The sequence below is a fragment of the Eulemur rufifrons genome, chromosome 9 (assembly GCF_041146395.1).
Source record: "Eulemur rufifrons isolate Redbay chromosome 9, OSU_ERuf_1, whole genome shotgun sequence".
Lineage (NCBI taxonomy): Eukaryota > Metazoa > Chordata > Mammalia > Primates > Lemuridae > Eulemur > Eulemur rufifrons.
Window position 1 is genome coordinate 54,333,918 of NC_090991.1, and position 24,318 is coordinate 54,358,235.

The 24,318-nt window shown below is 54.4% G+C and overlaps 2 protein-coding genes across 3 annotated transcripts in view; both read left to right on the top strand.

Annotated features, from left to right (window-relative positions):
• Positions 1–8,020, top strand: CCDC40 (coiled-coil domain 40 molecular ruler complex subunit). The gene is made up of 8 exons (XM_069483175.1): positions 1–29; positions 1,306–1,369; positions 1,807–2,247; positions 5,255–5,387; positions 6,537–6,790; positions 6,933–7,025; positions 7,590–7,673; positions 7,745–8,020. The coding sequence occupies exons 1-8, from the start codon at positions 1–3 to the stop codon at positions 8,018–8,020; spliced, it is 1,374 nt and encodes a 457-aa protein (XP_069339276.1).
• The window catches only part of LOC138392262 (coiled-coil domain-containing protein 40-like), a 23,190-nt gene continuing 6,826 nt past the window's right edge, over positions 7,955–24,318 (top strand). The window contains exons 1-9 of one of the 2 annotated variants that reach the window (XM_069482947.1): positions 7,955–7,964; positions 12,926–13,027; positions 13,185–13,307; positions 15,607–15,728; positions 19,124–19,367; positions 19,455–19,637; positions 21,412–21,657; positions 22,496–22,709; positions 23,987–24,156. In XM_069482947.1, the coding sequence (XP_069339048.1) occupies positions 15,634–15,728; positions 19,124–19,367; positions 19,455–19,637; positions 21,412–21,657; positions 22,496–22,709; positions 23,987–24,156 (1,152 nt within the window). In that variant the 5' untranslated portion in view covers positions 7,955–7,964; positions 12,926–13,027; positions 13,185–13,307; positions 15,607–15,633. Of the gene's footprint in view, positions 7,965–8,071; positions 8,159–12,869; positions 13,028–13,184; positions 13,308–15,606; positions 15,729–19,123; positions 19,368–19,454; positions 19,638–21,411; positions 21,658–22,495; positions 22,710–23,986; positions 24,157–24,318 lie in introns of those variants that run through there. The other variant, XM_069482946.1, reaches the window with a different exon arrangement.

A 24,318-nucleotide genomic window follows, 5' to 3' on the forward strand; every position in this document is an offset into this window, starting at 1 on the left:
ATGGCGGAGCCCGGCGGCGAGGCGGGCGGGTAAGCTGAGTCGAGAGACGGGGTGTGCGAGCGGCGGGGCCGTGCTCCCCGGTCGTACGCGCGGGGTGCCCGCGTCGCCCTCCGTAGCCCCTCTCGGCGCCCCTCGCCCCCGCGCCCTCCTCGCCCGCTCTGTGCCTCCTTCCCGCTTCCTGGGCCGTTCCCCATCCTCCGGTTCACCCCGCGGCCACCCCGTGTGTCCCCCTCACTTCTCACCTCCTGTTCCTTTGTCCTCTGTCACCTCGTCCCCTACTCGAAGCGCACGACTCCTAAAACCCAGCACTCGCCGCCCTGCGGTAACCATGGCAACCACTAGGCTCGGCCGCCGCCACTGCGCTGTCGGTGCTGCCCGGGACCCAGAGCCAGAGCCCGTCCGCCCGTGACCCGAGTCCACCCGGCCCCGCGCCTCCCTCGCGGTGACGACGATGGCAGGGGTCCCTGCAGTCACAGAGGGTGGTTAGGTGAAGGTCCCTGCCACCAGGCCTCAGCCTGCTTAGGCTTTGTTTACAAGGATAGAAACGATTTTAAAGAATTTTACCTTTTTACCTTAGACATTTTGGTATGGTTTCATTTAAAGGTAGGTCTATATGAATGTATTGACATGGAAAGACATCTGGGTTACATCGATTGAAAAGACTAAATAAATGTAAAACTGTAGGTGTAGTCTGATCTCTAATCTAGGGTTTGTGTGTGTGTTTAAACGCACAGAGAAAATTGAAAGGATATAGCCCCAAATCTCTTACCATTACCAGCGGTTGTCTTGGGAAGGAAAGGGAAGATCGCGGGGAAATACCACTGTGTCCACACATCTGCATTAGTTTGACAGAAAAAAATTAGCTTGCATTTTCAATTTTTAAAAATATTTTTAAAACGTGACTCAGAAAGGTCTTATACTACGTAAATCGCCAAAAAACTCCAAAAGTCTCCAGAGCACTTGTCCTGAGCGTGCAACTTCCTCTACTTTTTGTTTCTTTCCCCAGTTTTGTCCCAGACACAAAACAAGTACAGTTGAGGTGGATTTTCTGGGGTGCTCTCATCCTGCTGTTCCTTTAATGTTTTCATAATTGACTTTTTCATTTGTTCATGAAGCACCTCTTTTGTGGCACCTGGGCCCCCTAGTCCTATGGTGGGTGACAAACAGGACAAAGTCATGGCCCACAGCCTGGGGGAGGCAGAGAAGTAACAAGACATAAATTGATGTGCAGAATTCAGGAGGTGATCAATGCCAAGAGAAAGAAAACCATTGCTTGAAACTGTTCTCTTCTTTCCCTGAGAGCAGGTCTGTCCCTGAAGGCGGGCTGGCTTCCGACGGAGAGGAGCAGAAGGAGGAGGAAGGCGGCCGGGTAAAGCTCCGGCGGGAGTTATTCTGGGCTTGCATTTGCTAGAAAGTAAACAGAATTAGGACTTGGTCAAATAAATCATATGATGACCCTGTTACCTTGCACTGGAACAAACCCAATTAAATTGTGGAGAAACTCATTTTCCTTCTACCCGACTCTCAAGTGTTAATTTTCCTTCTACCCCAGTCTCAAGCAATTAGTCCGAAACGCTGAAGATATCCAACTCCTGGGTTGCCCTGAGCTTTCAGAACTCATTTCTTGCAATGAAGGGTGCAACCCGATTAGGAAAATCAGAGAGAACAGATAAACTAAAGCATGAAACATGATCTCTCACATGTAAACGCAGCTTGCCCACCAGGATACTCACCCTAGAAAGAAGAACACCTCACAAGGCCCTTTATACTTTGTGTCCTGATTTTTTCTCTGCCACACCATTGCAGGTGTCACCGCTAGAGAAGGATGATGGCCAGGAAGGTGAAGAAGCCGTGGATGCTACGGAACATCCTGGAAGGGAAGACACAACTGAAGGAGAAGTTGCACTTGAAGGGGACCCCGAATTTGAAGGGGACCCTGAGTTGGAAGGGGAAGTCATGATGGAAGGGGAATTTGAATTTGATTTAGAAACTGCCTCCCCTGAAGGGCAAGTCAGTTCCATGGATCTGGCCTATTCAGATGGCAGTCCCCGGGAACTGTCTGGAGAGGACGTTGGCCCCACGCACCTGGGTGGAAGGAGTAGCAGGGAAGACGGGCTTGACGGCGAGGCGACCGGCCCATCAGAATCAAGAGAAAGGGAGGTTATCGCAACAGAGCCATCCCAGGAAGTCCCGAGCTCCCCAGAGCAAATAGACCAGGATACTTCTGGATCCACACTGAGCGGATCGGTGAGTGGCCCTGAGTTCTGTTTTGTACAAGTGTCTCACTGCCCACCTGGTTTGTCCCCCTATGTGAGGAACCTGGGGATATACTCGAAGTACAAATTGCAATCCCTGTTAGAAACTTCTTCACTAACTTAGGTCTCAGGGTCCACTATCAAATGTGGACAGATCCCAGAATCTTCCTCAGTGTCCCCAAACCCAAGGTTGGTGACGTTCCATAGCCGCCATCCATGCACTGGCATCCAGGTCTCCAGTCTTCCAGGGCAGTGTGGTCCGATATGGTGCATTAGTCACTTGTGACTACAGAGCACTTGAAATGTGGCTAGTGAGCCGGAGCTGCTGAGCTTTCGATTTTTTAAGATTCTAATGAATTTACACTTAAGTAGCCACCTGTTGCTAGTGGCTACCGTATTGGACAGTGCAGTTCCAGTTAATAACAATGATAATGGTTTCATTCTTATATATTTTTTTTTATTTTCAAAAATGTTTTAGCTGGGCGTGGTGGCACAGGCCTGTAGTCCCAGCTACTAGGGACGCTGAGGCAGGAGGATCACTTGAGCCCAGGAGTTTGAGACCAGCCTGTGTAATATAGTGAGACCCCAGACCCTGTCTCAGAAAAGTTTTTTGGCCAGACACAGTTGTTCACGCCTATCATCCTAGCACTCTGGAAGGCCGAGGTGGGAGGATCGCATGAACTCCAGGTTTGAGACCAGCCTGAGCAAGAGTGAGACCCCCTCTCTACTAAAAATAGAAAAATTAGCCAGGCGTGATGGCACATGCCTGTAGTCCCAGCTACTCGGGAGGCTGAGGCAGGAGGATGGCTTGATCCCGGGAGTTTGAGGCTACAGTGAGCTAGGCTGGCACCACTACACTTTCCCCAGGGTGACAGAATGAGACTCTGTCTCAAAAAAAAGAAAAAGAAGAATTTAACAACAACAAAAACCTGAACAATGTCTTCACCTTTGTGTAGGTGAAGCATAGGTCACTTGTTGAGCTGTAAACCCAATCTCAATCCTTGGGTCTAGGTTCTAGAAAATTCATCGGGAAGCAGTTTCCAAATATGATCAACCAGAGTGCAGGGACAAATGCTGGCTCTCACTCTTTCGAAGGGATAGGGCTGGTGACAGTGGGAATTGTGTCCCGTGTGTGTACGGACACCTCCCCAACTTCTCACCAGGAGAAGCCTTCTCTGGACTCTTGGGGGTGTGCCTTTGACTCCAGGTCTCTCTTAATGTCATTATGAGTCTGGATGCCTCAGAAATAATTTCTAGAGTCACCACCATCTGAGGACAGACAGTTAGAAAGAGCATGGGCTGGAGATTGAGAAACCTGGCATTGAACCTAGCCCGCTGACTGTGCAAACCTGGGCCAGCTCTTCTGCTCCTCCTGCAGATGACAGAATGACTGTTAGCTGACTTGTGGGGTTAAGGTGAGGTTAGCATGAGATGATAGTTATAAAGGTTCTTTGTGAGTGGTAAGGCACTGTCTCGTCTGCTGTTACTAATAGTCACCGGTTCTTCTTCAGCAATAACTGTTGTCAATCATAATGATTGCAAGAGCCTCTTTTTTTTTTTTTTTTTTTTTTTTTTTTTTTTTTTTTTTTGAGACAGAGTCTCACTCTGTTGCCCAGGCTAGAGTGAGTGCCGTGGCGTCAGCCTAGCTCACAGCAACCTCAAACTCCTGAGCTCAAGCGATCCTCCTGTCTCAGCCTCCCGAGTAGCTGGGACTACAGGCATGCACCACCATGCCCGGCTAATTTTTTCTATATATATTTTTAGCTGTCCATATAATTTCTTTCTATTTTTAGTAGAGGTGGGGTCTCGCTCTTGCTCAGGCTGGTCTCGAACTCCTGAGCTCAAACGATCCGCCCACCTCGGCCTCCCAGAGTGCTAGGATTACAGGCGTGAGCCACCGCGCCCGGCCAAGAGCCTCTTTTAAAGCTAAAATGGAGCCAGGTGTTTTTATCAAGGGAAGATATTTTCTTATCGAAATTTCCCTAAAGGGGGATGGTTTGAAAGAAGAGAAGAAGAAACAGTCTTGTAGGAAGACCCTTGCCCAGAGCTGAGGCTTTCCAGCGTGCTTTTATAAGATGCTCAGAGACGTTGTTTCCCGTCCTCTAGGAGATCAGCATTCAGTCTCCAACACGCGCTGTGCCTCAGTAGCGCACTTAGCTGCAGATCCAGACAGGCAGAAGCCACTCCTAGATTCCCTGGGGGAAGGGTTACAAGGGTGGGGAACCTGCAGCCTTGGGGCCACATGTGGCCTTTTGACTGAAACCAAATTTTACAGAACAAATCCTTTTATTCTGTGAAGTTCGGATTTGGTCAGGGGGCCACACTTGGGGATCTGGAGGGCCACATGTGGCCCCAAGGCCGCAGGTTCCCCACCCCTGCCCGGGATGTTTTCTATTTTGACCGTGTTCAAAAGCCAAATAATCGTTACATCCAAATGATTTTTCTATTACTTGAACACTTATGCTGAATTTTGAACAATTTATCAACCCTAAATAACAAACAGAAAGAGTCTCTCTAAAAGAAAATGACATTTATTCAGGGATAGGGCAATGTAATGGGAACACATGTGCCATAGTAAACTATGTTCACATACAGGGAGGTAAAGGAAGACGAAGGTTTTTAAAGGAAAAATGAGGAGGATTACTTAATGGTTTTGAGATAACTATCCTTGGCTACAAGGATCAGTACCAAGGGTGGCGCCAGTCGAGGCTGGACAGGCAGTTGCTGGACAGATGTCTTCACAGAAGTATTTCTTGTATAAGGTTATGATGGCCTTTGGGGAAGGTTGTGGTTTTTGCAGAGTCTTTTGTGATAGTTGCTGTTATGAGAACCCTGCCTTTATGGCCTTCCCTGGCTATGTTTTTCAGGGTTTTTTTTTTTTAATGTAAATAACTCATTTTGATTCTGACAGCTTTCACAAATGTAATGACTCAAAACTGAATAAGTTCTCCGTGGTGAGTAAACCCTCATTGATTCAGTTTTGGTTGTTCTTGCCATAGACAAAATCCCAAGAAAAGCTGCAGCAGCAGGTCTTTCCCATGGGGTCCCGACACCGTTTCAGGCTGAGCCGAGGAAGCAGCATGTCCTCAGACACAGATGAACATTCCCTGAGCATGGAGCAGCGGGAGCCAGGTACCGTCAGACCCACGGGGTAGTCCTGTCCAACGGCATCGGCCACTTGCACATGCTCTGCTGTGCAAGTAATGCCGCTCATTTGTTTCCTGTATGGCTGTGAGCCTAAAGATAAAAATATTATTTAGCTGGGCGTGGTGGCTCACATGTGTAATCTCAGCACTTTGGGAGGCCAAGGCAGGATGATTGCTTGAGCCTAGGAATTCTAGACCAGCTGGGCAACACAGCAAGACCCCATCTCTACAAAAAATGTAGAAAAGTAGCCAAACATGGTGGTATATACCTGTAGTCCCAGCTACTTGGGAGGCTGAAGCAGGAGGATCACTTGAGGATCACTTAAACAGGAGTTTAAGGTTGCAGTGAGCTACGATGGTACCACTCCAGTCCAGCCTGGGTGACAGAGGGAGACCCTGTCTCAATATATATATATATATATATATATATATATATATATATTAGCAGATATGGATAACATTTATTGACTGTTTTATTTTGTTCAATCTTTACACTAACCGGACCAAGTAGGAACCATTCTCCATTTTACAGAGAGGTACTCTCAGAGCAGTAAGGGACTTATCTGAGTAAATGCCAGAATAGGGCCTTAACACCCAGTGGGCATCACTGATGGCCATATCTCACTGCCTTCTGGTCTCAGAAAGAGGAGCTCTGTGACAGCGCCCCCTAAGAGCGTATCTGTCTGCTGGGTTTCAAAGGCTCTCCTGGGACCCCTGTCTTTGCACTTGGCTCGGGTATCCCAGTTGCGTGTGCATGGGAGGGCCGATCGGGAGATTACCAATTCCCTGATGGTACCAATAACCTTGTGTCATTCGTAAGTGACATGAAAATAGCACATGCTTAACTAGTAAAAAAACTCTCTAACTCGGAGGAATAGCAAAGCTGCAATTAGAATGTCATTTATTTTTCAATACTATCAGCTATTAAAAAAATCAAATCTGGTCCATCAGTAAGTGGCCTCCTTTCTATTCACTCTATGTATAGAGAAGTCTCCACAAAATAAATTTCCCTCTTGTCTACTTTTAAAATGTAATCCTCTCTATGGAGTGTGTCGAATCCATGCACAGGAGATGCTGTGAATGACATTTCTGAACCTGAGCCACTGGGGTGCTTCTCTCTCTGTCCCGCTGCCAGCGGCTGGTGACTCCCCAGCGGGACTGCTGAGCACGCCCTCTGCCAGCTCCCCAGCGGTGTTTGCCGTCCCTCCCCCAGCAGGGCCCCTCCCGGGGCCCGACACCCAGCCCAAGGAAGGGGCCCAGCCCGCGTTCCTGGACCGCATCCAGCAGTTAAGCCCGGAGAGCCAGCCCCTGGAGGACAGGGTGGAGTCCGAGGGGAGCGACGAGGCCGAGGACGAAGGATCCCAACTGGTGGTTTTGGACCCAGACCACGTAAGAAGACTTTGTTTCTGCCCCACACACGTGAAGGAAGACAGGCCCGTTCCTGAGCTCTCACATGCATGTTCCCAGCTCACCCGTTCCCTGCACAGTTTGCCTGCACTGTTTTCGCCCATGCTCTGTATTCTCCTTTTAGGCGCACATACCTGAAGTCTGCCTTCCTCGCCTCGGCACTGCTGACACCGGGGTCCCATCTGTCTTTGGGGGGCGGGAGCCTGTCCTGGGCATTGTAGGAGGCTGAGCATCCCTGGCCTCCCAGATGCGGGGAGCACCTCTCCCTTTGTGGGACAACCACAAGTATCTCCAGACACTGCCAATTGTTGGGGGGATGAGAGCAAAATTCCGCCCCTCCCCCGGCTGAGAGCCTCTGCCCGTGTACCAGCCCCACTGGAGTTCCTTGACCAGCCCTCAGGCACACGCAAACTGGCTTGATTAACCCAGTCGGAAGCCGTGGCTCCAGCAGCTGCAGGAAAGAGCAGGGTTGGCCTGGAAAGTTCTTGGCGAGCTCGTTGGACGCCGCATCCCAGGCTGTCCCCACCCACCGGCCCCCGCGAAACTGGGCTGACCTGGCCTGACCATCCAGCTCACCGTCATTTCACCCAAACCCGCACTCAGTTCTGCAGTGCCTGGGACGAGACCGAGAGGTGCCTTATGTCTGCAGCTTCCCCAGTGAGACCCCCAGGCAGCAGGGAGACTCAGCACGAGTCCTCCCTGCCCCGCCAAGGGAGCGCTGCGGGACCCGCTCATCCTGGTGGACAGGAATGTAATCGCATGTGCTTTTCCACCGTTTCAGCCCCTGATGGTCAGATTCCAGGCCGCGCTGAAGAGCTACCTTAACCGACAGATAGAAAAGCTGAAGCTGGAACTTCAAGAGCTGGTGCGTATCTGTCCAGTCTCCCACTCGGTGGGCGCCTACGTCACGTGACCCTGTTTCTCTCTCCCGTGCAGGGCGTGGCCACCAAGCAAAGCCGGGCCCAGCGGCAGGAGCTGGGGGTGAACCTCTACGGGGTCCAGCAGCAGCTGGCCCGCCTACAGATGCAGCTGGAGAAGAGCCACGACCGTCACTCGGTCGCCGCATGCCAAAGGAGGCAGAAGGAGGAGGAGCTGCAGGGCGCGCGCGCGCTCCACGCCAAGACCTCCGCGGCCGCCAACCAGGAGCGCAAGAAGCGTAAGGCGGCTCCGCGTCCCTGCGCGGGGCGTCCCCACCTGCCACCAAGGCCTTGAGGGGCATCCCCAGGGGGCGTCCCCACCTGCCATCGAGTCCTCCAGGGGTGTCCCTGCGACGTGTCCCCACGTGCCATTGCGGGGCATCGAGAAAAGCAAGATGTGTGTGCGTCCTGGAGGGGCTCCCACCCTTTTTAGGTAGGGAAGGCGCATAAATATCTTAAAAGGCACATAATTGGTCACAGCGGCAAATACTGAAACCGCCAGCGGTCGGTACAGAGACTCGGAACCATGGAGGGGCGAGTCAGGCATACGCGGGTCTGGCGGCTGGGGCGGGGTTGGGGTGGGGGCTGCGGCGAGGCAGAGCCCCCCGCCCGGAGTCGGGCAGCCCGGGTCCGAGAGCGGATTAATGGGAAATCGGGCGACTCTGGAATTAGACGCTCCCTACGACGTTGCCACCACGGAGCCGAGGATGCTTCCTCCTGGCTACCGATTGCTTCGGTTTTTACGCCTTTGATGTTTCCAACTTTCCTTATCGACTCTATTGCTGTTATAGTGGGGAAGGCGGTCTAAAGGAATCCGGAAGGAAACGGAATCACATGTATATCCCAACTGTTCTGGAGAGAAATACTGTGAACCCTGAGACATACAAGAGAGGTTTCTGGAACCTTCAGAGCCAGGGTGAGTGGGCATCTATCAAGAACCTCTCTCCAGCTACCACCAAATTAACAGGAAACTCCAAAAAGGGAAGAACATGAAACCGTACTGAAACTGAAGTGCCACATTCTCCAGACACAGTAGAACCTAGAACAACCTGAAGGAGGACAGGCGCCCTGCCCCCTCTGCAGCAGAGCCAGAGCAGAGTGCCTGCCAGTGCCCCTCCGCTGGGTGCAAAGAGTGGATGGGCTTCTAGAAAGATCCAAACACACTTGCGGGCTTTGTGTGCTTTCCTGAAATCAGCAGAGTGCAGCAACAGAAGCCCTTCAGCCAGGCGAGGGTTGCACTGGGCTGCAAGGTGACTCCAGGGCTGCTGCCACTGCACTGTCCCTTAAGGGAGACATGGGCCCTGGAGAAAGCCCACATGGCCTGCCTCATCTGGGAAGCCCACCCATGCCTGACCTTCATGTCAAAGCGGGGGTCACCAGGATGATCCCCAGAGACAGGAGGAGACAGGGTTCCCCAGACAGGGCTCACTCAGTCCTGATTCCAAAAACAGACGGTGTGACACGCGCCGGTGGTATTCTGCGTGAGGTTTCAGAGGACACACATCAGTAAATGAGAACTGAGTGTTAGGAAAAAGCATATCTGAAATTAAAACATACAATCATCATCACCAAAAAAGGCATGAAATAGACAAATGCAGAGTGTTGAAAACTGAATTTGTGAACTGAAAGTCCAATTCGAGAAATCGTCCCCAAACGTAGAGTCACACCCGAGATGACGGGCACTCTGAGAAGGACATAAAAGACGTGTACGGCAGATGGGGGAAACCGATGTCGTGAGACAGACGTTTCAGATGAGAGGCAACAGCCAGTGCCTCGGAACAGCTGCGCGAGTTCTGGAAAGGCAAACCTTCAGATGCAGAAACTCATGGAGGGCCAGACAGCTGGGAGAAAAAAGCAAACGCGCCTAGACATAGCCAGCGGAATTTTCGAGTTCCAAAGATAGAGGAAGAAGATGCTGCAGGCTTCTAGGCAGGACGAAACCAGATGCCTGTCCAGGACTAACCCCGTGCTGCCCCTTGGAGGAGCCCAGCCCAGATTCCGGATGGATCTGTTCTGGGAAGGACCAGGCAGCATCTGTTTCTTGTTTATTATTATTATTTTTTTAAGCCTTCCAGACTATTCTAGTGTGCAGCCAGGGCAGAGGATCACAGATCTTAGATACAAGTGGCAGTGTATCGATGCTCACCGAGTTCTAGGGGACGTGCCAGCGGGGTCTGCACCGCACTGCACTTGCAGACGCGTCGGAAATTACCGATGAAGGGAAGTCCACACGTAGGGGCTTCTGGGCAAATCAGGCAAAAGAAATAGGAAAAAGAAATTAATAAAGATCACAAGCAAGTGCTGGTAAAGTAAAAAAAAAAATGGTCAGTGCCCAGAGACCACCCCCATTCCCTGCCATGGGGACCCCTCCATCTTCAAGCCACCAACGGAGGATTTCTCCCTGGTGGAATCCCTCTCAACCTTGGAATGTTCCTGATTTCCCCTTTGCCACCAGCTGGAGAAAACGCTCTGGTTTTAAAGAGCTCCCTGCTAAGGTCAGACCCACTGGTCATCTCCCTCTGGCCATAGGACATAACACAACTGGGGAGTGACGCCAGGGGCCAAAGGTCAGGGGAGCTATTGGAAGGTTCCGCCCACCATGTTTTGTCGTATATCCCAGCGGAAGAGTAGCCAGGATGGGGACAAGGAAGTTCAGAGAGGGAAGAAGGCCCCTGGCCACTACACTGAGCGGAGGTTTGCCTTCACGGGGGGCTAAAAGGAAGGAAAGTTAAAAAGGATAGTTGAGATGCCAGCTTTTAGTTACTCAGCTGGCAAAGAAGAGAGGGGCTGACCTTGGTGCCCTGAAGGAAGCGTGGGAATGCACCTCTCACGGGCAGGCTGGGGCGAGCCAGTCTGCGGGGGCCGCCCTGCGAGGTGCCATGGACCAGGGGCTCAAACAACAGGCGTCTGGTCCCTCACGGTGTGAGAGACTAGAAGTCCAAAGTTCCAAAGAGAAGGTGTCCGCAGGGCTCATTGCTGCTGAGACCTCTGTCCGTGGCCTGCAGACGCCACATTCGCCCTGTGTCCTCGCGTGGTTGTCCCTCTATGCGTGTCTGTGTCCTGACCTCCTCCTCTTATAAAGACACCAGTCCTACTGCCTTAGGGCCCAACCTAGTGACCTCATTTAATCACCTTAATCACCTCTTTAAAGACCCTGTCTCCAAATACAGGCACGATCTGAGGTGCTGGGGGTCAGGGCTTCAACAAATGGCTGGCGGGGGCGGAGGCACCGCTCAGCCCATAACAGGGATGAATTGGAGCAGTCTCCTCACAGGGCAACTGGGCAGTGCCTTCTCCCAAACCCAGCATGCGTACACTTTGCCACAACATTCTCACTTGAGGGGATTAACTCAAATAAATAATAGTTAAAATGTGCAAAAACGCACATGGGGGCAGTGGCTGGAAGTCGCTGCTGTAGAAACTGCCCAGAAGGAACCACAGAGAGGAGCAAAGGCTGAAGAAGATAACAAAAGAGCAGAAAGTCAGCGAGCTGGGAGTTAACTCCAAGTGGCCTCGTATCTCTGTGTATTAGAGGACAAGAAGAGAGGAAAAGGGAAAGAATCAAAAAAAGAAATCACGGATGGAAAAAAAAAAGAAATCACAGATGAAAAATTTCCAAATTTGGGCCCGATGCAGTGGTTCACACCCGCTTTGGGAGGCCAAGGCAGGAGGATCTCTCGAGGCCAGGAGTTCAAGACCAGCCTGGGCAACACAGCAAGATCCCATGTCTCTACAGAAAAAAAATTATTTTAAATTAAGGTAGGAGGGTCGCTTGAGCTGAGAAGCTTGAGGTTGCAGTGAGCTATGATGATGCCACTGCACTTTAGCCCAGATGACAGAGCGAGACTCTGTCTCAAAAGAAAAAATTTAAAAAATTAGCTGGGCACGGTGGACCAACTCAGGAGGCTGAGGCGAAAGAGTCACTTGAGCCCAGGAGTTGGAGGCTACAATGAGCTGTGATCAAGCCACTGCACTCCAGGCTGGGTGAAAGAGAGAGACCCGGCCTCTAAAAAAAAATTTTTTTTTAATTTCCAAATTTGGTGCAAACCATAAACCAACAGATCCAAGAAGCTCAACAAACCCCAAGCTCCATGAGGTGCTACACCAGGCACACCTTAATCAAATTGGTCAAAACCGGCAACAGAGAGACACTCTTAAAAGCAGCTGCAGGAAAAGGTCGTGCTGTTTACAGAGGAGCCGGGACTGTCTGGGGTCTTCCGTCCTCTCTCCAGAGCCTCGTGGCCTGTCCTCCTGCAAACCTCCCACCTGCCTGCCTGGCTGCCACTGCTCTCCCCACCTGGAACTCTTAGCCGTACAGAGCTGGAGTGCTCTCTCATGTTAGAAGTTTTACAATGATCTTGTATTTTAAAAATTTGTGTTCTGAGTTTAAGCTATTTCTTTTGAGAACATTGGACTCCAATATGACATTAACCCAGCAACCTTTGACGTATAATTCAGTTTTCTGTTTGGATCCATTCCCTGCAGAAGGAATGCCCTGTGGCAGTGAGCAAACCATTACTGATGGAGGTATAGCTCCCTAACCAAAGGGGCATTCTGGCTTTATAAATCAATCTCACATGAGTTTTGTTACAGGAATCAATTCCTCAGGGCTTGGTCTCTTCTAAGAGCACCGACATAAATCTGTCGTCTGGCTCTGAGCGGGTCGGGAAGGGCTGCCTCGTGGAGCCCCAGCCCAGGAGCCCCAGCCCAGGGGGACAGCCCTCGCCCTTCCCGGCCGGCGCTGCTGCGTGGCCCTGGCATACCGAGGACTTCAGTGTGCTCAGCCCACCCTCTGTGCTCTGGTTTCCTCCTAGGGGACTTAGGACTCTGCCTAGGGTCGCAGACCCTTCAGTGGTAAGAAATCTGCAAATCAAACGTGAAGCCATCTGATACTATTTCTGGATGTCCTCACACAGGGGGAGGAGCTCGAATACCTGGTGGGAAATGGAACAGCTTGTTGCGATCTGTGGACGTAGATTACATGTATTTTTATCTCTTCAGTGAGATTGTAAACTCGTTGATGGCGAAGTCTGGGCCTTTATAGTTTCAAAGCAGTTTCCCACTATCACCCTAGAATGGCGGGGGGCGCCCTGGGCCCCGGGTCTCCGAGTGGGCGCTGGACCAGCCTCTGTCTTCTCCCACAGTGGCGGCTCTGCAGGCGGAGTTGGAGAACTTGGTTCTGAACCTCTTCTACATGCAGAACATCGACCAGGACGTGCAGGACGACATCCGAGTGATAAAGCAAGTGGTGAAGAAGGCCGAGGTGGAGAGGACGCGGGCAGAAACTGAGAAGAAGAAGCAGGTATTGTGCAAGCGCAGTGCATACCCAATGACCTTTGAACTTCAAAATGGCGCTCAGCCTGGCTGAGTGGGGGGTGGAGGCCACCGTGGTAGGGTTACCCTGGGTCAGGTTTGGCAGGATTTGCCTTCAGGCGTGGACGTGCCCTTGCCGTTCCCAGGACCTGTTTGTGGACCAGCTCACCAGCAAGGCCAAGCAGCTGGAAGAAAACATCGCGCTGTTTGAGGCTCAGTGCTCTGCCCAAGCCGACGACACCCAGACTCTAAGGAAAGCAGTGAGCGAGGTAAGAGGGGCCCCTGCGGCCCAGGGGCCCCAGTGCCGGTGAGTGGCCACCCGAGGCGCTGGTGGACTTGCCTGGACAGTGCCTACGTGTCTGTGGGATGAAAAACTGCAGCCGACTGGGGCCCCAGCTAGTCACAAGCTCCTCGAGGTTAAAAGCCAGGCCTTGGACACCTGCACGTCTCCTTAAGCATCTAAGAACATCTGGGGGAAGAGGGCAGGGGCAAAGCCCACCTAACAGGTACCATGAACTGGGAGACGGGCCCATTTATGGCCTGACTCAAGGCATGTATCGAAAACATTGGTACCCCCTTAATATTTTGAAATAAAATTAAAAAAATAATAATTTAGAAAAAGAACATCTGGCCCTCCCCATGGTGGAGGCTCAGTAGAAACTGACCGATTGATGGCTGGTATTTTTATTCCTATTTTATAGCCAGGGGGTGACTGTGAGGTCTAGCAGGAATTCAGGTATTCTAGTCTCTTCTTGCACTTTTGATGCCAGCTTGCCGGGGGGACCCTTAGCAAGTTCCTTAGCCTGCAGGGGCCTCTTCCAGGGAGCACTGCAGTCTCGCTAAGGACTCTCAGCCCCGTGGCAGTGGGCGTTCCCAGGCAGTGCCCGTCCCTGCTCTGCGTGGAGTAAGGGGACAGAGGTGACTGAATGTATGGAAGCTGCTCCCTCGAGGTGGCAGACTCAGCTCCTCGGTGGCCAACACCAGAAGCCAAAGTTACCGTGACTTTTTTAAAAAATCTGTGAGTCACCCTCTGCATTCCCGTGTGCAGGAACCACGGGAAGGAAACAGAACTGTTGTGGACAGAGAGAGGAGATGGGGACCAGTGGACAGACACCCCCGCTTCCCAGGGTGAAGAGAGGGGACGGGGCTCGGTCCCCCTACCTGCGACTGCGATTGCAGTAGGAGGGGCTTCAACCAGAACCCCAGGGGGAAACAGTTCCTTAATTAGCAAAGTGGTTCTTGAGTTTATCTGGAAATAAATTAGGAGTGCTCGCCAAGAACTGCTTCGGGAGGGAACATTCACATGGGGTGACCGGCCGTTCCCGTCTGCCTGGGACTGAAGGGTTTCCCGGAATTCTGCACTTTCCGTGCTAAACCCGGGCGTCCGGGCAAACCTGGATGTGGGGTCACCCCACCAAGTACTGAACACGCCGTCAAGCCCCCGAGGCTAAAACAGTGTGTCATGAGGATGGACAGGTGAGCCTACAAGACGGCCCACACACAAGCCAAGGTTTGTATGAAAATCCAGATTATAAATTAGCAGAGAACTCATGAATTATGCATCCAATGGTGTCCAGACATTTGGTTAATCATTTGGGGAAAAAGATAAATTAAATCTTTTCCTCATATCAAACACTAAAATAAATTCCAGATGGAATCAAATTTAAATGGGGAAAATGCAGCAGAAGAAAACAAGTGGAAACATTTACATAATCCTGGGGCGGAGAGACCCTTGGAAGCCCAACAGCAAGAGCGGAGCCCGCCGGGGGATGGGCAGGGCGGCCCGGGGCAGCTGAGGACGTTGCAGAGCGAGACCACGCACAGAGCGCAGGGGCGGGGACGCCAGGGGACAGACTTACAAGCACTAGTGAATTTGGGGCGTGAGGGGACGTGAAAGTCGGCAAGAAACACCCGTGTCCCGGCTGTGCCTCCGCCAGGCCCGGGCCTCCCGCACGTCACGATTCTCTCACAGCGCCCGGGACAGCGCCGGCGTCGCAGGCCCACCGTGGGCACCCCACGAATGAGGGGACAGGAAACGGAACCACAGGCAGGGACCGGGTCGGCACAGAGGGGACGAATGACGATGCCCCACGCTGCGGGGACAGCGCAGCTCGGTCTGCATGGAGGTCATCACAAGGGCAACACTGTGACACGCAGCGAACTCCCTCCTTCCCACCCCCCGAATATCACTACTTGGACTTTATTCCGAGGAAGCTACCAGAGGCTTCCCGAGGAGCACCTGGTCCAAAAGCTAGAGAGCAAGGAGGAAGCCGCAGCGCCTTTGAGGATGTGTCCTGGGAGTGACCTTCCACCCTCCGCCACCTGTCATTGCCGTCCAGCCCCGCACAGGGTGGGAGGGGCCTGCACAGGGCAGGGCAGCGTTCTGGAAGGTGCTCCCACACCTCTCCGGGCCATCTTGGAACTGGGTCCTCCCGCCCAGTGGGCACATCGACAACTGCTTGAGGGACAAGAGGACAATTCAGGGAAGTGAGGCTCTGGCGTCCTTTCTGGGCTTCGATGCAGATGGAATCAGACAGGCGCTCACGTCCCCTTACCTCTTGGCTGCAGGCGTCCACGGAGATAGAAGCCATCACCATGGAGAAGAAGCGCATCCTGCAGCAGTGGGCCACCAGCCTGGTGGGCATGAAGCACCGTGACGAGGCGCACAGGGCCATCCTGGAGGCGCTCAGGTACGGCCCGGCCCACGAAGGGACCCCGGGGAATGGGGGCTTGGGGCAGGGTCTCCCCAGGCCGCCTGTTCAGGCCTGCCCGTGTCCGAGGACAGAGGGTCCACCTGCAGCCCTGCAGCCCAGGCTCCTATATGGCTTGACAAGATTTCAGTGTTTCCTAAATCCCTGCAAACTCTCTGTGGCCCTGGGCGTGTTGCCACCCAACCGGGCTCATTGCCCGCTGCCCAGGAGGAAGCCGGGACACGCAGGTGTTAGCAGGTGTTATGGCAGAGAAGGGGTTTGATCTCGCAGAGCGCTAAGCGGGGAGACGGGAGAAGATCCTCAAATCCGCCTCCCCAGGAGTTTGGGAGACAGGTGTGTAAAGACAGCTCGGTAGACAAAGGATGAGGCAATTGGAGCAAAATCCTGTGTTGAATTTGGTCCTGGGCTGGGGTCATGGTTCCAGGTGAGTCGGTTTCTTGGTGGGGGCCGCCCATCGGGGCTGGCGGGGGGGGGGGTGGGGGGAAGGTCAGCCAGTCCACTGGGCTGCGGGGCCGGGAGACATCTCAGGAACTACCGTGAGGTTTCAAAAAGGTGTTGTTGTGTACAAAGGAAACTAAGAGTCTGTCTCTATGACCACCAGCTGTGCGACTCCAGAGTGGCAATTGTAGGGAAGCAAATGGGGACGATGGCCTATTATTGTCATTATTTCTGGCTAGGCCTGCGCCCCGCTAAGTTTAGGCCCTTACCATAGTTCTCACCTGGCACCCCTTTACTCCTTCGTGAAGGGCGGTTTCAGGAGTGGCGTGCCCGGCTTTCCTGGCAGGACGAAGGAGAAGCAGTGAGAGAGAAGGACAGAGACAGGGGTCTTGCTCTTTGGGAGATAAAGGTGTCCCTTTGAATTGCGGTCTCACCACCTGGGCGGGAAGCCCCATTCCACTGCGCTGCCTGAGACTGCGTCCAGGAACCCTCCGTTTTAATCTCCAAATGAAGGGGGTGGGGAGGCCCCCGAGTCCCCTCTGTTGCTGTGGGGGATGGACCTGTGGCCGGGCCCGCAGCGGGAGACAGGGGTGCTGCCTTAATTCCCCAGACCACCCCAGGTGGTTGGTCTCTGGAGCTGGGACCCCGGAGCAGTGGCTGTCCCTGGGGTGCGGGCGCCTTTGCCGAGCTTCAGCTCTTCCTGCACAACGTGTCGTCCGCTGGTGCCCGGCCCAGGGCCCGCATACAGCCGGCGCTCAAGGAAAGCTTGCTGGAGGCGGGAAGGAGGGCGAGGTAGCAGGCCTGGTGGCAGTTGCTCAACCAGGAGATGCTTTTCCTTCTCGGTCTTGTGATTAAAACAAAACAAAACCATTATGTTTTTAAACCAAGACGTTTTCATACGCATCATGCTGGATTAAAGGCGCTCGTTTCTCTCACTGGCTTGAGTCGATGATACGAGGCCGGAGGGAACATTGTGGCGTTTGTTATCCAGCCAGATTTTGGCTAAAGGTCTTGTTTTCCCTCCAAATGTGCAGGTGGGAGAGCCAGGGCCGGCGCAGGCAGACCTGGGCTGCTCTCCCTGTGCGCCGGGTTTGCCTGCGCTCAGGGCCAGAGGGGACTTGGCAGCCTGCGATGTGGCAGCTTTCTTCTCCCCCTGCCCCCGTCGCTGGTACTTAATACTTGACCATTTAATGACACAGGTCAGCTGGCCGTGAACCTTGAGGAAAGCCAAGGCTGAGGTTCTCACAGAGGGTCCAGTGCCAAGCCCGGCTCTCCAAGGCTCAAGGCCTGTGTGCCCTAAAGGGCCCCCAGGGGAAGGTGCCATGCTACTGTTGCCCAGCTGTCCCCTGCCTCCAGGACTAAGCCCAGAGTGTCCTCCTCTCCCCATCCCCTGGCCATCCCTATGTGTCCTTGCAGATGTGGCCTCCACTTGGCTAAAAGCCCTGTGAAATCATATCCCTACCCTGTGGTCACTGGTGCCCCTTCCCCTCCCCGGCTGCCTGTGCAATCACAGCAAATATACGCCATTCACAGTCGAACTTGTCCCGTGGTTTTTTTTTTTGTTTTTTTTTTTTTGAGACAGAGTCTCACTCTGTTGCCCTGAGTAGAGCACAGTGGTGTCAGCCTAGCTCACAGCAACCTCAAACTCCTGGGCTCAAGCAATCCTCCTGCCTCAGCCTCCCGGATAGCTGGGACTACAGGTGCGTGCCACCATGCCCGGCTAATTTTTTTTGTTGTTGTTTCTATTTTTAGTTGACTGGCTAATTTTTCTATTTTTAGTAGAGACAGGGTCCCACTCTTGCTCAGGCTATTCTCAAACTCCTGACCTCGAGCGATCCTCCCACCTCGGCCTCCCAGAGTGCTGGGATTACAGGCGTGAGCCACCATGCCCGGCCCTAACTTTTCTTTTTTGCACCACAAGAGCACGCCACACACCTGCTCTGCACCCTGCTTTCCACATGTAACATATCCCGGAGCGCTTCCCAAATGGAAATATAAGCACTGCTTGTGTAGGCTTTTTGTATATACGCTGCTGTGGAATATCTCTAAGACATAGCACGAGAAAATGGCCCTGCGGAATAGGATAGACTAAGCCGCCCTTGTAATGTTTTAAGTAGAGAGAGATACATACACGCACACAAAGATAATGCACATGTACGCATGAGGTGTCCGGAAAGATATTTAAGAAACAGCCACAGGCTGCTTGGGGAAGAGAATCGAAGGATAGGGGACAATGTTTAGAAAGTATGGAAAACATTATTCTAGTCCAAGAAGAAAGTACTTTTTGATATTTTTTAATAAATATATAAAAGAGGGTTTTTTTAAGCAAAGCAGGCAAAAGGCAAAGTTTATTGAGCAAAAGCAAGGTGCGTTCACCACAAATAGTGAGTGGGCCCTGTTGCTACGGGAGGCCATAAGAGAGTTTCAAATACAAAATATATTTATATTTAAATATAAAAGCGTTTTAAACTTGGACTTTGAGTGGGTAACAGTTCTATTGATACATTAGGAAATAATAGTGGAGATTTGGCTAGTGGGTGCGGAAATACAGCTAGAGGGAAGGGCTGAGTTCTAGTGTCGTTAGCACAACAGGGCAGCTGTAATTAGCGATAATTATTGTATATTTCAAACAGCTGGAAGGGGAGGTCTGCACTGTTCCCAACACAAAGCAGCGATGACGTCTGCGGTGATGGGTGTCCGTTACCCAGATGTGATCATTACGCACTGCACACTTGGGTCAAAATAACACACGTGCCCCACAGACATGCACAACGATTATGTGTTTATAAAAATTAAAAGTAAAAACGATTTTTAAAAGATGTGCCTGCGATTGAAAGGGTTGGATTCCCAATGTATTTCTCTCCACACCGAATTCCACTTCCATGTAGTGAGCTTCCTCCGAGTACGCGAGCGGCTTTGCTCTCCCGTTTCCGCAGGGAATGCCGGCACCAAGCCAAGTCCGCGGATGGGGAGATCGAGGCCTACAAGAAGTCGATCACGCAGGAGGAGGAGAAGAACGAGAAGCTGGCGCGCATCCTGAACCGGGCGCAGACGGAGGCCGGCCTGATGCAGAAGCTGACGGCCCAGTGCCTGGCCAAGCAGGAGGCCCTGCAGAGCGAGTTTGACACCTACAGGCTGGCCCTGCAGGACGCAGAGGACGCCCTGAGCAAGGGCCACCAGGTGCGGCCATCCCCCGACCCCCGCAGGTCACGCCTGGCCTCCGTCAGGCCTCTCCATCAACGACCCCCTGTGGCTCCTGCTTTCCAGGAGCACGCGGTGGTCGCCAGCGAGCTGCAGACCGTGCACCAGGCCATCCGCAGCGAGCAGGAGCTGAGGAGGAGGATGGACATCGCCATCCGGGAGAAGCTGCAGGAGCACATGACCTCCAACAAGATGACCAAGTACTTCAACCAGCTCATCCAGAAGCTTCAGAAGGAGAAGACCAACATGGTAGGCCAGCCCTCGCCTGAGCGAGGCTCGAGGGATGGGGAACAGTGTCCTCAGGGACCTCGGGGAGAATCCGTGTGAGCAGCGGGGGCCTCCCCTGCCCACCGGTTGCTCACCATCCCCTGGTTGTAAAGGGACACGTTTTGGCTTTAGAAAACCTGGAAATACAGAAAGGCATAAAGAAAAAAGTAAGAGCTATTCCCACCACCAGAGGAACCTTTCTAAACACTCCGGTAAAGTTCCTTCTGGAAATGTCCGCCATCTCATTTTTGTCCTTTAGCTGCCGGAGGCAAGACCCCAGGCAGCTAAAGCAGGGGCCTGGAATATGCTGGAGAAGATGGGTGTGAAACAGCCTGCCCGGCCCTGCGGCAGCACAGCTGAGGCCAGGCCCTGGGCCCCAGCCCCCAGGCCCCAGCCCCAGCCCCAGGCCCTAGGCCCCAGGCCCCAGCCCCCAGGCCCCAGGCCCCAGGCCCCAGGCCCCAGCCCCAGCCCCCAAGCCCCAGGTCCCAGGCCCCAGCCCCAGCCCCAGCCCCCAGGCAGCTGCACAGGCCATACTACCTCCAGTGTACAGCAGAGGGCAGCAAAGAGTATCAGACCCACAAATTTCTCTATTATGGCAATTTTCCAACAGATGCCCCTCAAACTCTTGAACAAGGGACACTTTTTGAACTGCTTGAAAGCCCCAGGGCCTGGTGGGAGGCGGGCGAGGGGCGTATCTGGGAGGACGGGCAGAGTGCGGATGGACGGGACCATCCATCGGGAGCTGGGATCCAGGAGGAGAGTGGGCAGGGGTCTGGGACGGTGCAGGTGTCCTGGGAGGTGGCCGGGGTGGGCCCAGCAAGGAGCACAGACAGCCAGGAGTGGAGCTGGGGCAGGGCAGGTGTGCTTATGCCGGCCCAGCTGGTGACAGTGGCAGGGGCTGGAAAGGGACTTGGGGACTGCAGCCCCCACAGGGTAGCTGGGCTGGGGCTGAGAGTGAGGCAGGGGCCCCTGCAGGCCGAGACCTCGGGGCCCCCTAGCAGAGGAGGAGGTGGTGAGCTGACGTTGCCACGGGACTCCGGACACTTCATGCTGCTGCTTCAGGTGGGCACCCTGGGAAGTCACTGGAGCCCGCAGGTGTCGGCAGAGGAGAAGCTGAGGTGGCCCTGAGGAGGCTGGGCAGGAGGTCAGGGCAGAGATGAGCGAGGCCACCCACAGGGCCCACAGAGGCGGCGGCACAGGCTGGCCAGGCCTGCCAGTGTCCGCAGGGCTCCCTGAGACATGGAGGACTCACATCACGACTGGCTGCATGAACTGTCCGCAGACACGATAGATGATGCACGGCCATTAAACCCTACTCGACGTAGGAATACCAGACACGATTTACCACATTAAAAAGCAGGTTACGACCCCTCACGCGGAGGGTGGTGCTGTCTGGGGGCTGGGGCAGTAGTAGACTGGAAGGAAAGCTCTCGATTCTGGGTGGTGACAGCGTTGATCTTGTGGCTGAATGTCAACTCCTGTGGCCTGTGTTTTCTCATTTCCCCCACAATGTACGCCACTGTTGGAGTAGAAAAAACCAATAGTGCTTCTTCTCTGTTTTGTGAGGGGCACTGTCTGGGTTCCAACAAGCAGGTCCCTCCCGGGTCCTCGAGACGGAGAGAAAACCAGTGTCCCCCCCGCCTCCCGGTCACGTATTTGGAAATTCTCCGGACAAACACCTGGCAGTCAGGAAAGGGTAGACCAGCAAGCTCATGTGGAAAGACACGTTCACACACGTTTCCTTTTATGAACTCAGGTGACACATCTCTCCAAAATTGACGGTGACATTGCTCAGGCCACGCTGAACATCACGAATGCCAGCTGCAGGCTAGAGATGCATCAGAGGACGCTGGCTGAGCTGGACAAGGAAGTGAAGAACCTGAACGAGCTCGTCACCAACAGCGAGAGCGAGATCTCCCGGCGCACCATCCTGATTGAGCGGAAGCAGGGCCTCATCAACTTCCTCAACAAGCAGCTGGAGCAGATGGTGTCCGAGCTGGGGGTGAGGCCCTGTCCGAGCTGCCCGAGGTCAGAAATGAGCTCGCAGGAGAGGTAGCAAAGCCTCTCTTCCCCTGCCCATTTTGCAAACAAGACGGCATGGGTGCGGCCAGCACACTTTTCTCTGCGAGGCCAGACGGTAAAGGTTTCAGTGCTGTGAATCGGGTAGTGCCTCGCGCCTACTCAGCTCTGCCTTTGTAGCCAGGAAGGAGCCTCCAGCAACACGTAAAGGAAGGGGCGTGGCAAGGAGATGTCATTTATGGCTACTGAAATTTAAATTCCATCTCATTTTCGCCTGGCACCAAATACTCTGGTTTCAATAGTCTGTGCAGCCCGCGTGCGACAGGCAGCCGCTGGACCCGGCAGTGGTCTCCCGAGTTTGAGGCTTGATGCCCGGCCCGTCATCGGGGTACACGTAACCTCAGGACCCCACCACGGGCCTCCAGTCCCCGAGTAGCATGGGCAGCTGGGGAGCCCTTAGCGGGCCCCAAGCACTGCAGAGCCCCCTTTCTGCTCTCAAAGCCGCAGGACCCAGCGGACGCCGAGGGAGTGACTCCCTGAGCCCTGGCGGGTGCTGTCCCAGGATAACTTTCAAAGCCCCTTTGGGTAACAGGCCCCGCCCCGTCAGTGCCCCCACAGGGCTGCGGCCCAGGGAGCTCCCGGCAGGGGGCTGACCAGAGCCCGAGACACCCGTACTTCCTACGGAGGGTCTGCAGGGGCAGCGAACACCCTGGCCCTTCTGAGAGCTATCCTGAGCCCCCCGTCCTACGGCGTCATGACCTTGGGGTAGACCTTTGATCCCAGAGAGGCTCATTCTGCTTCTTGATGAATGTCCCTTCCAGGGGGAAGAAGTCGGGCCCCTCGAACTTGAGATCAAACGGCTGACCAAGCTGCTGGACGAACAGAGCACCAGCGTAACAAAGGCCCAGGTGACCTGGCTGCGCCTGCAGCAGGAGCTGGTCACGGCCACGCAGGAGCACGAGCAGCAGCTGCAGTCCACGGCCATGGTCAGGAAGGAGATGCACATCTTGGAGCAGAAGAAACTGCGAGTGGAAAGTAAGTACCGCTGTGTGCGGGGTCTGCGGGGGCTCACGGAGAAGGTTCCTCCCGGGAAGGAAACACAGCTGGGCAGGGGGTCCCACTGCGGGGGGCACATGGCTTGGCGTCCACTCAGCCTCACAGCAAACAGCAAAACACCACATTCGTAAATGTAGACCATTGCCCACCCAGACGCCCGGTTTGCAGCCACAGGGTTAAGAGAACTTACTGAATTTGTCTGAGTTCAGATTCGGGGCTCCCCTAGCAGTCACCATCCCTGCCAAAGCCAGGAAGCTGGGGTGCAAATGCAGTTGGGCTGGCTGCCCTACTCCAGCAGGGCTCAGAGAACTGTCCCGTGAGGGCTCCCCCAGCCCCTGCGTGCCCCAGGCAGCGTCTAGGACCAGAGGGCCTGCCACACAGGCCGGGTGCCCACAATGGGGGAGGTGGGGGTCCTTCCAGGGCCACGTCCACCCACATGGCCACCTGCTGGGACATCTTGGTCCCATTTGGACTTGGATCAGGGTCCACGTGGGTCAGGCCTGCCACGATGAGGCCCCCACGGGAAATGCTGCCCAGACCATCGGGTGCCATCTGCTCTCAGAGGCCCTGCCGCCCTCTTGCCCTGCTCTCGGGCTGCCCAGCCCTGCCCGTTGGAGAGTGGAGAGAACCAAAAACCCACGTGGTGCCGTCGGTCAAAGAGAGGTGCTGTAAAGCGAGATCTGACTGAGACACAAAGCTGCGAGATGGGGCGAGGCCAGGGAGACAGGCGCAGATGACCAAGCCCTGGCGAAGGTGGGGTGACAATGGCTGGGCTAGCAGGAGGAGCCAGGAGTGTTCTTGGGGGGAGCGGCCAGGTGAGCAACCGCGGTGCACATCTGATGTCCTCTTCCTATCTCAACATCGAGAATGTCTGCCACGTTCTGCCCTTTGCCAGGGGCGGGGTGGGGGGCAAATGGGCCCACCTTTCCCAGACACTCACAGCGTCTGAGTGCCAGCCACGCCCCCACCGTCCAAGAAACCGCTAGTCCTCGGAGGTGGGGAGCCTGGCCCTCCCACACCCGACTCCCATGCCTCCCGGCTGTCCCCGCACGGGGGTCCTGTCAGCTTCCTCAAAAGACCAGGCTTTGGGGCTTTGGCACCAGGGACAAGTGGCAGGCGGGACCCCCAAGGACAAAGGGGCGGCACAGAGGAAGCCGGGGCAGAAGCAAACCCTGGCTCCCCCGAGACATCGCTGCCCGGCCAGCCAGGACCCGGCCCTCCTGCGGCCTCGCCCACGCCGCTGTCCTCTGCCGCAGACAAGATCGAGCAGGAGAGGAGGGAGCAGAAGGAGATCGAGCGGCACATAAAGGACCTGGACAACGACCTGAAGAAGCTCAACCTGCTGGTGAACAAGAGCCGCGGCAGCTCGGAGCAGCTGCAGCAGGACAACCTGGCGACCGAGGGCGAGTTCCTGCGTGCGCTGAAGGTCAGGTGCCCCCTGCCCCGTGTACCCCGGTCCCCGGGCATGGGATAATGGACGCAGGCACACGCCTGAGCACAGGTGTTCTTGATGTGGGTGTTCTGCCCCGGGACACAGCATCCCTGCCACCTGTGATGGGACTTGGGCCCAAGCCCAGCGCCAGGACGC